At 47.4% G+C, this 17631-nt stretch overlaps 1 protein-coding gene across 1 annotated transcript in view; it reads right to left on the reverse strand.

Annotated features, from left to right (window-relative positions):
* Positions 1-17631, reverse strand: part of LOC308280042 (receptor tyrosine-protein kinase erbB-4-like) — a 789750-nt gene that overhangs the window by 353046 nt on the left and 419073 nt on the right. Inside the window, 4 exon segments of the mRNA XM_080720298.1 lie at positions 13365-13455; positions 16494-16567; positions 17403-17508; positions 17511-17528. Of these exon segments, the coding sequence (XP_080576424.1) occupies positions 13365-13455; positions 16494-16567; positions 17403-17508; positions 17511-17528 (289 nt within the window).

Consider the following 17631-nt stretch of genomic DNA (forward strand, 5'->3'; position numbering starts at 1 on the left):
GAATCCATTTGCTAAGATTTATGGCACAGAAGGGACTTATACCCGTATTATTCTTGTGTTTGCATGTTGTCAAAATGGCTATAAACGAGATATTATATTTCCTGTCCGATTCTACTGTATGTAGTTGTAGAAATTACTTCAGATAAAATCAGAGACCAAAACAATGTATCTTAGAAATTATTTTTTAATTAAAAAAAAAAGAAAAAAAGAGAGAGATTATCTCCATGAAATGAATGCAACTGCCTTTTTGGGTCTTTCACACATAGACATGCACATGCTTTCCAACAACTTCAGCTTCCGGGAAATTATAATGAACACATGATTAAAACAGGCTGCATTATAATGCAAATAATTGCTAGTCACTATCACTGTCATGTGTACCTATCCTGCTGCATCTTGTCTCCAGTCCTTGGCAACGACACCCCAAGTAGCATGCAATTCCCTTCTTCGCACATGAACAGTTTTTCTGGCAGCCTTTGATACAGCTACATGATATTGCCTTGTCCATTGTTATAGGCCAGGCTGGCTCTGTAGATGGACAGGGGACTGCCTTCCCATCACTGAGAGACAATCCATATTCAGTGAAGCAAGGGATGTCTGGCTTCGCGATGTGTGCAGTTTTATCTATTATGGCTGCTAGAGCAGCTCTTTTCAGGTGCAGGCCAAAGGCATTTTCTGTAGGTGGCAGCAGCTTCAACAGGGTTGATCGGTTATTTAGGAACTTGTATACTCTCAGCTTTGCCAGGTCAAAGTCCTCCGAATGGTCAGCTTTTGATGCATACAGCTATTGTGAGGTCTCTAGCCTGATTCTTGACATCCTCTGAGAGGGAATAAGAGGAATTTTCAACAAACTCCTGAAGTGCAGGGAGATCTAGACCCATGCTGGTCTTGAACCATGCCTTCTTTCCAGTGAAAAAGGGATAGAGTGGAGGATTTAAAGAAGAGACAATGAGTGTGGTGATCAAGGAGGGGTGTGTTGTTGATGTCCCTGCACTAGAGTCAACACAACAGGAGGCCGACACAAGGGTAATTCTACACACCATCTACAGTGTCCAGGCTCACAAAGTTGACAGAGTTGTCATCCATGCTAATGACACAGACATGATCATCATGTGCCTATATCATGCTGCCACCTACCTCCTAGACCTTCCAGAGCTGTGGGTGAGAACAGAGCAGGATGCATATCTTCCTATCCATCACATGGTCTCAGCCCAGGGCACGACACTCGCACAGTGTCGTGCCCTGCCCTTTATTCACAGCCTGAGTGGCAGAGATACCACCAGCTATCCCTTTTTCACTGGAAAGAAGGCATGGTTCAAGACCAGCATGGGTCTAGATCTCCCTGCACTTCAGGAGTTTGGTGAGAATTCCTCTTATTCCCTCTCAGAGGATGTCAAGAATCAGGCTAGAGACCTCACAATAGCTGTATATGCATCAAAAGCTGACCATTCGGAGGACTTTGACCTGGCAAAGCTGAGAGTGTACAAGTTCCTAAATAACCGATCAACCCTGTTGAAGCTGCTGCCACCTACAGAAAATGCCTTTGGCCTGCACCTGAAAAGAGCTGCTCTAGCAGCCATAATAGATAAAACTGCACACATCGCGAAGCCAGACATCCCTTGCTTCACTGAATATGGATGGTCTCTCAGTGATGGGAAGGCAGTCCCCTGCCCATCTACAGAGCCAGCCTGGCCTATATCAATGGACAAGGCAATATCATGTAGCTGTATCAAAGGCTGCCAGAAAAACTGTTCATGTGCGAAGAAGGGAATTGCATGCTACTTGGGGTGTCGTTGCCAAGGACTGGAGACAAGATGCAGCAGGATAGGTACACATGACAGTGATAGTGACTAGCAATTATTTGCATTATAATGCAGCCTGTTTCATGTGTTCATTATAATTTCCCTGAAGCTGAAGTTGTTGGAAAGCATGTGCATGTTGTGGACTGTCGCTAGGCAACCGCCTCACAGGTGAGCCCCACAGCACACTGGGTCAGTGGAGAGGGAGGAGAGCTGGCTCTCAGAGACAACACCCAGCCCTGGGGCAGGTAATAGAAGGGCGTTACCTGCCGAATTACCTGTTCAATCAGCTTAATCTGAGCACAGCTGCGTGGCTCAGGGCTGGGCCCTTTAGGGAAACAAAGGAGCCTTCTCTCTCTCAGTCTGCACTGGCTCACTGTACTGGCGGTCGGGCTGACGGCGGTAAGAATGCTTTAGATATTAAGCTACACTCCACACGTTCTGCTCCTAATTGTAATACAGAGGAATGCAATACTAACACAGCGTGTCTATCTTCCACCAGGCAATATAGGAGACGGCGAGTCTGGAGAACGGAGAGCCGCACGATGGCGAGTGCGAGGGTTTAAAGTGGCTTAAACTGTCCATTTGTCTGGTGTTGGTTGAGTTTTGAATCTGGGACCCCACATTTGGTGGAGAATCGGGTTTCGAACCTCACCAGCGACACACAATGGAACATGCACAGGCGCTTACGGCGCTGTTAAAAAGCCAGGCTGAGTTACAGACAGCCGTGCATGAGCTCATACGTAAAATGAATAGGGACACAGCAGCAGCGCGAGCCCCAGCCGAAATACTCACTAAATTTGTCCCCGCTGACGATGATATCGAAGCTTATTTGGAATTGTTTGAGCGCACAGCTACTCAGGAACGGTGGCCTCAGGCTGAGTGGGCCGCGGTGCTGGCTCCGTTCTTGACTGGCGAGGCGCAGCGGGCTTGCCGCGACCTCTCAACAGCAGACGCTCGAGACTTTAATAAGTTAAAAGCAGCAATATTAGCAAGTTATGGTTATAGTATCCCGGCCCGGGCACAGCGGTACCACAATTGGATGTATAGATCTGACGGGCCGCCCCGTGCCCAGCTGGCCTCCCTGCTTCGTCTGACGACTGGCTGGCTGACCAGCCCGGGGGATCCCCCCGCTGTGGAGAGACTCGTAATCGACCGCTGTATCAGAGCATTGCCGCCAGACGCCCGACAATACGCATCTAGAGTGAGCCCCGGTTCGTTGGAAGAGCTGATAGCTTTACTGGAAAATCATCATGTGAGCACTGAGATGATGAGGCGGGAGGAGCGCGCCGGCCGAGAGAGACAGCGGCGGCCAAACGCTCCCCGTTCGCCACCACGTCCCCGGAGCGCGCCGCCGGAGAGAAGCGGACGAACTCCCCCTACCCAGCGGCGGTGTTACGTCTGCGGCCAGCCGGATCACCTGTCCTGGTCCTGTCCGGAGGTGAGGAGGGACGCGTCCATGCCCAGTGCGTCCGCCTCGGAGGCGCCCCGGCCGTGTCTGCACTCCGGCACGGGAAGACGACGGCACGCCGAGGTACCGGTGCGCATCTGCGGCGTGGACACCCACGCCCTGTTAGACTCGGGCAGCGCTGTCACACTAGTTCACCCTGACCTGGCGGGGAAGGTAGGCGACGTCACCGTTCCCGTAACCTGCGTCCACGGCGATCTCCGCTTCTACCCCGTCACACAGATCAAAGTGCTCTCGCCGAGGGGAGACCTGCTCGTGACGGCTGGTGTGGTTCCCAACCTCCCTGTCCCACTGCTCATCGGCTCTGACTGCCCGCTCTACGATCAGTACTGGCCGCCGAGACGAAACCTCGAGGGGCGAAGACGACGCCGTCCCCGCCACAGCCAGCCGAGAACCACCTACCGCGCCTGCCCCGTGTTCGGCCCGAGCGACGAGGCCCACGACGACAGCACCTCCGCGGAGGAAGGAAGAGGGGAGGAGGAGGCGCTCGAGAGGGAGAGCGAGAGAAGTGAAGACGGGTTGGCAACCAGTGGAGCGCGGACCCGGCGGGGACGCCGGGCGGCCGCAGAGGACAGCGTGACGCCGGAGGGAGATGAAGTCCCCGGGTTTTCGGCATTGGAGTCGGACCGTGGGCCGAGGAGCGGGAAGTACGCCGCCGACCAATGGGCGGACCCGAACCTGAACCTAGCCAGACAGCGTGTGGTGGCCATAGACGGCCAAAAGTGTGAGGGGGTGAGTGAATACACGTTTCCTTGCTTTATAGTGAAAAATGACCTATTGTACAGGCTAACTAAAGACAGGGCAGGTGACACTCTAGAGCAATTGTTGGTCCCTAAGTCTTATGTGTCACGGGTACTGTATTTAGCTCACACTCACCAACTGGGGGCTTATTTGGCAGTAGAAAAGACTTCCGAACGTATTTTGGCCCGGTTTTACTGGCCCGGCATAAAGCGGGCAGTAGAGGATTTTTGTAAAAGCTGCCCAGATTGCCAGAAAACGGCCCCACGGCCCTACTATAGGAACCCCCTTGTACCTCTACCCATTATTGAAATCCCATTCTCACGTATCGCCATGGATATAGTGGGGCCCCTACCAAAATCTGGCCGAGGCCACAAGTACTTACTTGTAATTATCGACTATGCCACTAGGTATCCCGAGGCCATCCCACTGCGGGCAGCTACAGCCAAGGCCATAGCACACGAACTAGTCATGCTGTTTAGCCGGGTGGGAATTGCCAGTGAAATTTTGACTGATCAAGGCACCTGTTTTATGTCGACAGTTTTGTCGAAGTTATATCAGTGGCTTAAAGTTAAACGTATTCGTACGTCAGTCTTTCACCCTCAGACTGATGGCCTCTGTGAACGCTTTAACGCAACATTAAAGAAAATGCTAAAGAAAGTAATTGACAAAGATGGAAAAGATTGGGACCAATTAATTCCATATGTACTGTTTGCCATCCGAGAGGTTCCCCAGTCCTCCACGGGCTTCTCCCCCTTTGAACTGTTGTATGGGAGGAGTCCCCGTGGACTACTAGACATTGCAAAAGAAACTTGGGAGAGCCAACAGCCCGCCCACCGAAATGTAATTGAACACGTAGACGTTCTGCAGGCCCGGGCCAGGAAAGTGTGGCCCATAGTCAAAGAGCATATGCAGCAAGCCCAGCGGGAGCAAGCTCGCACCTATAACCGAGGAGCCACCATTAGAGAATTCAAAGTGGGCGAGAAAGTTTTGGTCCTAGTGCCCACCTCTGAATGTAAATTTTTGGCAAAATGGCACGGCCCCTACGAGGTGTTGGAGAAAGTGGGTCCTGTGAACTACTGTGTGAGCCAGCCGGGCCGCCGGAAACGGAAACAGATTTACCATGTGAACCTTTTGAAGAAATGGCATGTGGCGGAGCCTCTGCCGTCCTCTGTCCTATTAACGTCCAGTTCTCCCCAGTCTTTCCCCGAAGTGCCCATAGGAGAGGACCTAGCCCCGGCCCAGAAGCAGGACGTAAAAGAAGTGCTGAGTCGGGCCCGTGACGTTTTCTCCGCCCTGCCCGGACGGACCCCGGTCATTCGCCATGACATCATAACTACACCCGGGAGGGTGGTCCGGCAGCGACCATATCGCATTCCAGAAGCCAGGCGTAAAGCCATCAAGGAGGAAGTGGAGATGATGTTGGAGCTCGGAGTGATCGAAGAATCTCGAAGCCCATGGTCCAGCCCTATCGTCATCGTCCCGAAGCCAGATGGGTCTCTACGCTTCTGTAATGACTTCCGAAAGCTGAATGAAGTCTCCGCCTTCGACGCATACCCCATGCCACGAGTAGACGAGCTGATCGAACAACTGGGCCCGGCGCGGTACGTGAGCACCCTCAACCTCACGAAGGGGTACTGGCAGGTACCCCTGACGGAGAGGGCCAAGGAGAAGACGGCCTTCTCCACCCCGGAGGGGCTCTACCAGTACACAGTCCTACCTTTCGGAGTCCATGGGGCCCCCGCCACCTTTCAACGGCTGATGGACTGCGTGTTGAGACCCCACCGGGACTACGCAGCCGCCTACCTAGACGACATCGTGATCCACAGTTCCAGCTGGGACCTGCACCTCCACCACCTGGAAGCTGTCCTAGGGGCCCTTCGGAAGGCTGGGCTCACGGCCAACGCCAAGAAGTGTCGCGTCGGCCTCACCGAGACTAACTACCTCGGCTTCACGATCGGTCGGGGGTGCGTGAAACCCCAGGAGAGGAAAGTGGAAAAAATAAGGAACTGGCCCCGCCCTGTCACCCAGAAACAGGTGAAGTCATATTTAGGTTTGTTGTCATATTACCAAAAGTTTATTAAAGGTTATGCTACTGTTGCAGCCCCCCTATACGACCTGACGCGCCAGTCTCTACCCCGGCTGGTCAGGTGGACGCCTGAGACGGAAACAGCTTTCCAAACGCTGAAAGACGCCCTGTGTGAAGAACCTGTGTTGGTGGCACCAGACTTCGGAAAGCCCTTCCTACTCCACACCGACGCCTCCAATACCGGGTTGGGAGCCGTGCTCGCCCAGGTGGTGAATGGAGAGGAGCACCCCGTCCTATATGCCAGCCGGAAGCTGCTGAAGCATGAGAGGAACTATGCCGTCGTGGAGAAAGAAGCTCTGGCCGTGAAGTGGTCCATACATCACCTGAGATATTACCTGTGGGGCCGCACCTTCACCCTCATCACGGACCATGCGCCCCTGAAGTGGATGTCTCGTAACAAGGATAGGAACAGCCGAGTGACGCGCTGGTTCCTGGAGCTCCAAGATTATCATTTCCATGTGGAACACAGACCCGGGAAACAAATCCCCCATGTCGACGCCCTTTCGAGATTGTATGAGGATGAGAAGAGTGAAGCTCCCGGTAGCAACGGCGAGCTTAGGGGGAGGATGTGTGGACTGTCGCTAGGCAACCGCCTCACAGGTGAGCCCCACAGCACACTGGGTCAGTGGAGAGGGAGGAGAGCTGGCTCTCAGAGACAACACCCAGCCCTGGGGCAGGTAATAGAAGGGCGTTACCTGCCGAATTACCTGTTCAATCAGCTTAATCTGAGCACAGCTGCGTGGCTCAGGGCTGGGCCCTTTAGGGAAACAAAGGAGCCTTCTCTCTCTCAGTCTGCACTGGCTCACTGTACTGGCGGTCGGGCTGACGGCGGTAAGAATGCTTTAGATATTAAGCTACACTCCACACGTTCTGCTCCTAATTGTAATACAGAGGAATGCAATACTAACACAGCGTGTCTATCTTCCACCAGGCAATATAGGAGACGCCGAGTCTGGAGAACGGAGAGCCGCACGATGGCGAGTGCGAGGGTTTTGGAATTGTACCTGTAAACATCTCGTACTCTATGCGCACTGCCCGTGAGTGTGACGGCTTTGAAACTGTGCCTTGAAACATATCGGAACGACGAAACGCATGCAAGTACCACTGTGCGAGGGTTTGGGAATTGTACCTGTAAACATCTCGTACTCTATGCGCACTGCCCGTGAGTGTGACGGCTTTGAAACTGTACCTTGAAACATATCTGAACCACGGAACATTTACAAGTTATCAATGTGCCCCGGGCCGGGGATACCTTTAATTGTACGTTATTCACTTGAGTTGTTTTGACTTGCTCCGACTATATTGAGCAATTGTTTTGCTTTGAACAAATGATGCCTAAGTTGTTCTGAAAACGTTTAAGAAAACACTATAACTTTTGTGTTGGAAAAGTACTTGCATTTAACGGAGCGAGGCTCCGCTGCTGTTAATTTACCCTTGTGTGTTATAAATAAAAGTGCCCAAAAGTGGCTTAAACTGTCCATTTGTCTGGTGTTGGTTGAGTTTTGAATCTGGGACCCCACAATGTCTATGTGTGAAAGACCCAAAAAGGCAGTTGCATTCATTTCATGGAGATAATCTCTCTCTTTTTCTTTTTTTTTTTAATTAAAAAATAATTTCTAAGATACATTGTTTTGGTCTCTGATTTTATCTGAAGTCATTGCTACAACTACATACAGTAGAATCTGACAGGAAATTTAATATCTCGTTTACAGCCATTTTGACAACATGCAAACTCAAGAATAATACAGGTATCAGTCCCTTCTGTGCCATAAATCTTAGCAAATGGATTCATATTGCTTGTATTTGCAAAAGCAGTCAACAATCATGGTAGAAATTATGTTAAAGCTCTATTTTGGGAGTCCACCATCGTGCAAATATGCACAATAAAGGTCCAGACACACCCAATAATAAAATTAGCTATTCCATTGAGTCTCCCATGGTCAGACACCATGAAATAGACACCAAGTTTGCCTTTCTAGCTCATCTGGTTCAGAAGTTAGAGGCAAAACCTATTTTCTGGGTCCTTACATTATGGCGGCCATATTGTGGCGGCCATATTGGATTTCATGGAAACTTGCAATACAAAAAATGTTCATATGTATACCATTGATCAACCTGTGAAGTTTCGTGGAAATATCCCTCAGTTTTAAATTTTGCCCTATTCACCCCCCATTAAAACTAAAGGCGGCCATATTGGACTTTGTTGTACAAATTGACCGGGTTGTCCATATAGGTTGTGATCCTACTGGGTCATAGATAATATTTCTGGTGGACAACTTTGTATGTCGGGGCAAATGCAGCACACCTTCCTTTGCCCCCTGGGTACTTGTGTTTTTTCCGCATACAGTGTTATGAACGTGAAATGGAGGCCGAGAGCTAACAGTTAGCAATCGACTGTTTTATTTTTTAGAAGACCGATCTGAAGCTATTCAGCCGCAAAAAAAACTTTTCTGATGCACTAGGAACACAGTTCAGAGAAAATGACCTCTAAAGATGGGACTTTGTATTGTTTTGGGCGGCGCGTTTCGGCGACGTTACCCGATTACGGGCCGGTGGAAAGAGAGCTTGGTAGGCGGCTTAGATCCAGGGCTAGACCGGGGCTTCGTTGAGGCCTCCGATTATTTAATTCATTTTATTAAAGGAACCGAAGATTTTCGGTTTTTGTAAACTTTAATACATCTTGCAAAAATAGCGTTTTTTGGGGGGGCTCTAAACTTTATTCTAAACCATTTTCAACGGAATAAATCGTCGCAACATGTAGCATGGCTCGTTGGAAGGCGATGGACGAGCCAGGACCACCCACGTCGCTACTAGCAGCTCGGGGTAAGTAAAATAGCAAAAAAAAAAATAGTATTGGAATGAAAAAAAGAAACGAAAATATTCGGTTTTAGCACTAAAAGAGTTAACACTTAGGCTGCTAAAAGACGTTTGGGGACGTCTTTAACTCAAAGCTGGCAATGCTTGCATTTTTACCAGTAAATAATAATAAATAAGGCTATTTTATCGCCAGACTAGCAAAAACACTACATTAACCATAAGACTTAGCGGCCAAACCTATCCCAATCGGTTCCTGATCAGCACACATGCGCAGGACACCGCTTTGTGCAGCCTAAACAGAGCCCCATAGAGAACCCATGTAAAATGGCGGATGTTATGATCGAATGGAGCTTCGTGTACGCGCTGCTGTTGGAATATAACATCACAACGTGATCGATCGCATGTGTGCCCGTCACACACGACGAGGTCCGCACGCACAATGCACACGTGCTGGTAAGTTCCATTAACCCTTTGATGGCAGCCAATATGTTAACATACTCTACCATACAGATTGGCCGAAATTACATTTTATTAGTCAAACAAAACTTACATAGTGAGGTTTAATCACTTGTATCCCATTGCAAAAATAGCTGCAATATTCAATCTACAAGCTCACAACAAGTTAAGGCGGCCATAGCTGGATGGTAAAGAGCTCAGGTTTGATTCCTGCGGCCCCGGCAATGTGTCAAGGTTCCCATGCTTGTGGTGTATTAGCTAATGAGCCTCCGTGTGTTCCTTTGATGCGGCCCGGTGAGCCACTTTGATTAACACTTTTTCGATCAAAGCATTGCGGTCAACTTCCGAGGACCCGTTTCGAGGAGGCATAGATAGGCCGCAGGCTGCGACCAAAGTGTGCGCGTGGTCAGGTTGGCTGAGGGGGGGGGGAACCTTGGCCCTGCAATTTGATTGGCCTCCCGCGTGCCCCGTCTTGCAAGGTGCGCTCGCGTGCACAACCCCGCTCAAAGTCACAGCGCCCGAAAGAATTTACGAGCCGCATGTGGAGTTCATGCGAGAAGCGCGTTTTGTCATGAGGCCCCGCTTGACAACCCGACATACGACAAGATGAATGTCGGGGATGGCTGATGTAAAGGACACACACACACAGGAGGACTCGCAACCGCGTAGTGCGACCATGCCCTCCTCCCCATTGTTGCTGTGATTCTCAAGAACCTTTCTCTCATTTATCTCTTTCTCCCTCTCTTTCTCCCTCTGTTTCTCTCTCTCTTTCTCTCTCACTCTCACACATTCTCTGGCGTTCAGGTTTAGAAGGTTATAATATTTAAGAATTATTGCAATGCATTGTGTGTCTAACTAATAGTGATTAGGTCACAGTATCTCTAAAACGCTATAATTAATTCACTAGTAAATTGTTTCTCAACACTATTAAACACACACGTTTATCATGTTCTGTTCTGTTGAGAGGTGCAGCCACTAGGTGTGCAAAAAATTATTGTCCCCATCCTGATGAAAATACCACACACACAAAAAAATCGAAGACAATGTCAAAAGTAGCAAAAATAGCAGATCTACAACTATTTCATCCCGCAGGTGAACCTCAGTTGTCAGCTTCACCCAGCTGCGCGCCGCCCACATGCAGAGACGCGAGGGGGAGTGAGCGGTTAGGGGGTTAGTGTCTTAATCGGGGGCCCACTTGCAACGCCCTCGGGCCCCACCAGCAGCCCCCCCCCCAGCCAACAGGTTGGGAATCGGCCGACTCTAAAAAGTTCTCACGTGCCTTTCTGTTTGTACAAGTGTGTTATCACCGCTGGCGTGCGCCTGCATAATATCCCGGTGACGCACAAAGGAGTATAATGGCAACGATCCCCCAACAAGGCCGCGGGGCTCTTCTAATGTCTCTCAGGAGATGAATTGTGAGATAATTGCAGCGGAGATATCAGGCGGTGCAGACAATGGCGCTCGCGGCGTGGGTGAAGGGGTTAGCTTAAAGGGAGGGTGACCGCACTTGTCAACGCTCATTAGGGAGACATTCATACCGATGCTCTGTATGACAAGGGCCGGCTTGTCATTAACAGCGCTATCATTATTGTTTCTTTTATCTGGAGGTTGGAGTGGGAGGCGGGCCGCGGACAGACAGATTAGCCCACGGGGGCTTCATCTCATCTGTGGGGGGATTGTGCAACGTGTCCAACAGTGTTCGGCCCCCTTTTACCTGTAGTAGCAGTCTAGCAAATAGGACCGTAATCTGAATCCCCAACAAGACGACGTGGCCTCTTGGGTATACTCAAAAGATAATTAAAAGAGACTAAAAGTTTAGACTGCTCAAAGATGCTTCATAGATGTGTTTATTCAAAGTGTGTCTGAATAGAAAGCCCATGAACGTGCATTGAATATGTATGCTTAATGGAGTTCATCCCCACCAAAAATGAAAATTTGGGGGCTTTTACGCCTTTATTGGATAGGACAGTACACTGACAAGGAAATGGGGGGAGAGATGGGGAGTGACATGCGGCAAAGTTGTCCGGATCGGTAATCGAACCGGCGACGCCGCCAGGCATCCATGCCTATGTGGCAATGCCCCCCAAAATGACTTATTTTCTATCAATTACCGGTACATAGCCTTGAGTTCATGGAAACGTTTTTATTTTTTTATTATTAATTTTTTTTTTGCGTTCCTGATCCATTAATTTGATGACCTGGTCATCGGTCAGTAGGAGACAATCGAGTCTCCGACTCCATCAAATTATCGTCTCAAGAACGCGAGAAAAACTCAAGAATCACAATGAATTAAAAAATCACACCCGTGTGAAGTGGAGCTGTGTGTGTGTGTGTGTGTGTGTGTGTGTGTGTGTGTGTGTGTGTGTGTGTGTGTGTGTGTGTGTGTGTGTGTGGATCATGTGTACCGATTTTTGTGACATTTGAAGAAAATATGTAGGAAAAGGAGCAAAAAGTGTGTTTTGGAGAAAATTCAAGATGGCGGAAAATCTATCATGGCGCAAATGGGCGTGGCCTATATGGGGAGATGCGTCATGGCCCAAGGAATCCAGGGAAAAAATATTTTTAATTTTCCGACCTACGGTTCAAGAGTTACAGGCCAAAACGTAAAGTGTTATGGCGCCACCATGCGGCCAAATGACACAATTTTTTTTTATTTAATCCTTGAAATCATTATGAACCTCCTCTCCAAGTCTTGAAACTCTAGCCCCTATGGTTTGCGAGAGACAAATAATTGAATGTGAGTTTTTGCGATTGCCATTATAAGTCAATGGGGAAAATTAATTCACTAATAAATTAATATCAATTAAACTATAGAACCTTTCTCTTAGAAAAGTAATAGCCCACGATTCCCGAGTAAGCCGGTCGATTTGACATATGGCGCGAGTGTGTGGTGGCAAAACTGTGGGACTAGTGGCGTGCCGAAGTTTAGGAAGTTCAGGCTACATACAGACAGACACACACACACACACACACACACACACACAGACCCACACAGCCACGTATAGGGAGCCTGTGCTTCACACAGCTCCAAAAAAGAGGCCATGTCCGTTAAAACAGTGGTTTTCAACCAGTGGTCCTTGAAGGGGTTCAGGTGGTCCCCAGCTGTATGATGGAGAGTTGGTAACCAAATGGACCCTTATAGATCTTTAACTCTTGAGAGCATGAAATGAAACCAAATGGACCTGTACACTTTCAAGGGATAAGTTATTGTTAAACATCTGCATTACTTAATTTAGTCTACATTAGAGGATGTAGAAGAATTGTAATTCTTTATCAACGTTTCCTGTTGTCTCTGCTATTGTACCAACATCAATACATCATGGAATTGTGGACAAAATCTTATCCAACGATGACAAAATATTCTAAGTCTTGGGTCTGAGTCTCTGAGAGGCTAAATCTCATCAAACGGTGGTCCGCGGCTCAAATGCCGAATAAATGATGGACCTTGATGTGAAAAGGGTTGAAAACCAGTGGTTTAAAAGAAGACTTACTGTACGCCAGGGTTCCCCAATTAGTTTTCCCCAATTAGTTTTCCCCAAGGGCCGAATCATGTCTAGGGTACCAAGCCGAGGGCCACAACATTACAGGGGGGCGACGGCGGCGTTCCCGCTACTCCAGCGACTGTGACAGTTCAGATATCGTCGTTGTCGGGAGAAAATCTTGACAACTGTCCAAAACCATTCGTTTTGCATTTATCATTTTAGAAATTATTTAAACTAGTGAAAACAGCCGATCTACAAGCACACAACGCCTCGCACCGCGAGGCGTTGTGTGCTTGTAGATCTGCTGTTTTCACTACTTTTGTGCGACGGCCTTGTATGATTAGCGAAAGAACGTACAAATTTGGAGATACAAGTTTTCCACCCGACAACGACGATATACTAGTGTTGTTGCTGCTCTTATACCACCATTATTACTGGGGTTGGTGTGGGCCAGACAGTGGCCCGCGGGCCGCCTATTGGGGAACCCTGCTGTACGCTATGCATGGTCACCCTACCTGTAGAGAGATCTGCCTCCAATGGTTGCCAGGTTGGAGAAGACGCCCAGGTCCGTCATGTTCTCGGGCCACGACTGTATGTTGAGGTAACCTGGAGCGAAACAAGGGGTGTGAATTCAACTCAAGATAATTATAGGCTATATTCACAGCAGCCAAAGAGAAGTTGGGTCTCTTCTCACTTCATTACTAATGATACTAATGAAGGCTCTGTTCCATTCTGGTCAAACAGAGTCAGGGTGCTGATATTGGGCATGTTGGCTCACTGGAAACAAAGTGTGGTCCTGGGACCCTCATGGTTACGAGAGGGTTCCAAATGACCTCTTAAAGGTGATACTCCGTCTGTCTTTCAATGTTCCGTCTGTCTTTCAATGTTATATGAGATACTTAAAGTGTGGTTCCTGTGGAAATAAGCCTCGGCTTTCTAGGATCTCCTTTTAGTTGACCTTGTACCAGTGATTTGTACTGTCATGAAACTGTACTTTTTTCTATTGCAAACTTCTAATAAATTCTTCAATCAATCAACCAATCACCATGCATTTTAAAAAGTAGTTATGTCATATTGTTTATGTCCCAAAAACGTTTTTCAAAGGTTTGAGACTAAATTACCACTCCTAAATAGAGAGCCTCTCTCATTTTTGAATGGCTCTCAGAGCATTTTCATTGTTGCAGTACCACCTTTGGCCTGAACTGCGCCACCCCCCCCCCCCCCCCCCCCCCCCCCACCCCCACACACACACACAAATCTTTTTGGAAAAAAACATTTTTTGAAAGATTTTTTTTTCTTTTTTGATGACGTCACAATCGGCAGATGACGTCACAATCGGCAGCAAACCTGGACAGCCTGTTTTGAGAACCTGTGGGATACTTTTAACCTTCTCAAAACCAGAGAAAGACACAACGGTCAGAAATGGGACTTTATGAGGATAGAAGGTGCTAATGGGACCCCAAAAAAAGGTTTTTAAAATAGGAAAAGTGAAATTTCATGGTGTATCACCTGAGTAACAGAGTGTGTAACAGAGAGTACATAAGGGTCCAAATTTGGTTCCTTTTGTACACTCTCAGAGTTATGGGGGTCCTTGAAATAAAAGGTGTGGGAACCCCTGTGCTACATGAAATGGAACAGAGCCTTCATTAGTATCATTGGTAACACTTGGTGAAGGGAAGTGAGAAGAGACACAACTTCTCTCCAATATGGCTGCAGTGCATAATATAGCCTATTCAATAAATAAACAAACAAAATAACCACGCAATTAATTTACACCATAAAATGACCATACATGAAGCTAGATATGTTTAGAAATGTTTTTAACTGATTAGGTGCGTGGTCTACCTATGTTATTGCTTTTTTTCTAGATTGATATTCCTATGCATTTTTATATTGTTGTTGATGTACTGACATATTATCTTGCTAATTATATTGATGTATCACATGCTTATTGTAAGTCACTTTGGATTAAGCGTCTGCTAAATGCCTAAATTGTAAATTGTAAATTGATGAGGTACAAATGGATGGTGAATGCTGATCAGAAATTGAGCCTGACCCAAACAGGCATCTTGAAATTGCTTAATGTTTAGCCAAGCAGCCTGAAACATAACTATTCATTTTACAATATGGAACAAAGACAAGCATTCACATTTTTGATGGAGCTGTAAGAAAAACGCACATATTTCAAAATCTTTACTTGACTCATCACTATGCCAAGACGTACCCGTACCCAATTACTGAAATTTAATTTGCCATTATTTTCTGTCCAAAAGGTTTCCCACTTCCATGTGTCTTTGTAAGGGGAAAGAAAGAAAGAAAGAAAGAAAGAAAGAAAGAAAAGAAAGAAAGAAAGAAAGAAAGCTTAAGGATAAAATATTTCTGGTCCTTTCTTTGTGCGTTAACAAGTCTGTGAGGTTCAAAGTGAAGAGGCCATTTCTTCGGAGGGGAAATGCGTCTAGCGAGGAAAAGACAATACAGCCTAATTAAAGGAATGGACTTAATACCATCCGGGATAATGGATCTCGTTGCATTCGCCCCTCCTTAATGACAGATAATATCAGACCTGAGATGGTGGGAACACGCAGGAAGTGGGCAGGGGGCGGGGGGAGGAGCGGGCGGCCATTGCTCTTTCTTATTGCTTGGGTTTTCATTATGAAAATGCAGTTTCACTCCATTAGCTGTTTGGCTCAACCGCAAGTCGCAGTTTAATATGACAAAAGGCTTTGTATACGAGGCACTGCTCATCCCTTACGGCCTCTAATGGCTAATGAATAAATACGCAACACGCGGCCGTTACCTCGCAACGAGCCCAGCCAGCGACGCACGGCCACGCGCAGAGGGGTGGAAAGGGACACGCACAAGCCAAGCACACGCGCGTGCTGGCACAATGGTCTTGTACAGTAGTAGGCCTATATCTGCTGAAAGGGGAGTTTACTGACTGAAGCAAAAACACATTTTCGAGCCTATTCTCTCCCTCTCCCACACACAGGGGTGTCGCACCAAATTCTGGCACTGGGTACAATGATTCACTCACATTTGGTGCTTTAACTATTGAAAAATAGCAGATATACAAGCTCACAGCTAGTATATCTGTTTGTAGCTTGTAGATCTGCTATTTTGAAAAATACGGTGAACATTTGTGCAAGTCTTTGAAGTTTCAAATCCTTCTAAGGTTTTTTGAAAAACCTGTTTCTATGTCAGTGGTGCTCAAACCTTTTCATGTGAAGGACCCCCAAAATGATATGTATTTGGCCACGGGCCCCATCTCAAAATATTTAGTTCCAGGACCCCCCAGAATCAAAATTTGAGTTAATGTGTTCACTTAAAAAATACATATTCAAAGATTTTCACACATTTTCATGACGTTTCATAAAAATAGCAGATCTACAAGCTCGCAGCGTGGCACCGAGTGCCAGCTTGTATATCTGCTATTTTTCAATAGCTAAAGTATACAATAATTCCAGGCCCCTCCACCTTGGGCCCTAGTAACTGAGTCCCACTCCCCCCCTCTTGTGACACCCCTGTTCTAGCCTATTCTCTCCCTCTCTCTCTCTCTCTCACACACACAAACCACAGGTCACATTATTCAATCGTTGGGCCAATATTTCCAAGGTGAGAGCACCGTCTTGAGCCACCTTTCTCACCTGTGATCTCTTTCACGGTGCGGAACACATTCAGTCGCTCCGGGTCCAAGGCTCCGATACCATGGTACATGTCCCTGTGCAGGCACGAGAGAGAGAGAGGAGAGGAGAGAGAGAGAGAGAGAGAGAGAGAGAGAGAAGAGAGAGAGAGAGAGAGAAGAGAGAGAGAGAAAGAGAGAGAGAGAGAGAGAGAGAGAGAGAGAGAGAGAGAGAGCTGGCATGAAATCATGTCAATTGTTGAATGGCTGGGTGTCATAACACGTGGGAAGATTTGAGATAATGTTGAAGGCTTGTTTGTTTCTCCAAATAGGAGATGATAAATGACAAAAAAATAACAAGAGAGAGAGAGAGAGAGAGAGAGAAAAAACACATCAAATATGAACATACCACTTAATACCAGTGGTGAGGAAGATGAGATTGAACATACAGTACATACCCCCTTAATACACTCTTCAACAGGGGGTCCAGGACCCCTAAGGGGTCCTCAGAGTTACTACAGGGGATCCTCCAAATCTTTGTGTGATAGAAACTATTTTTTCTCCTTTTTTATATAAACCACTTGAACCCTAGCGTCCATATTCGGAGAACTTTAGCCAAAAATAGAAGATCTACAAGCTCACATTGTAGATCGGCTATTTTCGGCAAAGAGGTTTGGTTTAGAGGGAAAAAGAGCAGCCTAAGTAGAGAGCGAAAAGTCAAGTTTATGAAATATTGACGGTTCAAGTGGTTAAATATCTGAAAACACAAATTGACATGAATCCAAAATACACTGATGATTGTGCTGTCAAACAATGAAACTACTGTATATGGAATCTATGAGAAGGTTGTGGAGTCCCTGCTTCATCTCTCTCTCAACTAAGGGGTCCTTGGACTGAAAACGTTGATGAGACTGAACATAGATACAGTACATACCCCTTAATACCAGTGATGAGGAAGATGAGGTTGCCGTTGATTTTTGTGCAGTTGACAAATTTCTCAATGTTGCTGGCGTCCACTGTTTGAGCCGTCTGAAGCTGCCCGTGCCTATGCCATCACACACTGGCAAAACACAAGGACACATGCACGCACACACACACGCACGCACGCGCGCACACACACACACACACACACACACGTACGTTATTGTACAATAAAAATATGG

The sequence above is a fragment of the Nannobrachium achirus genome (assembly GCF_963921795.1).
Source record: "Nannobrachium achirus genome assembly, chromosome: 24".
Taxonomy (NCBI): domain Eukaryota; kingdom Metazoa; phylum Chordata; class Actinopteri; order Myctophiformes; family Myctophidae; genus Nannobrachium; species Nannobrachium achirus.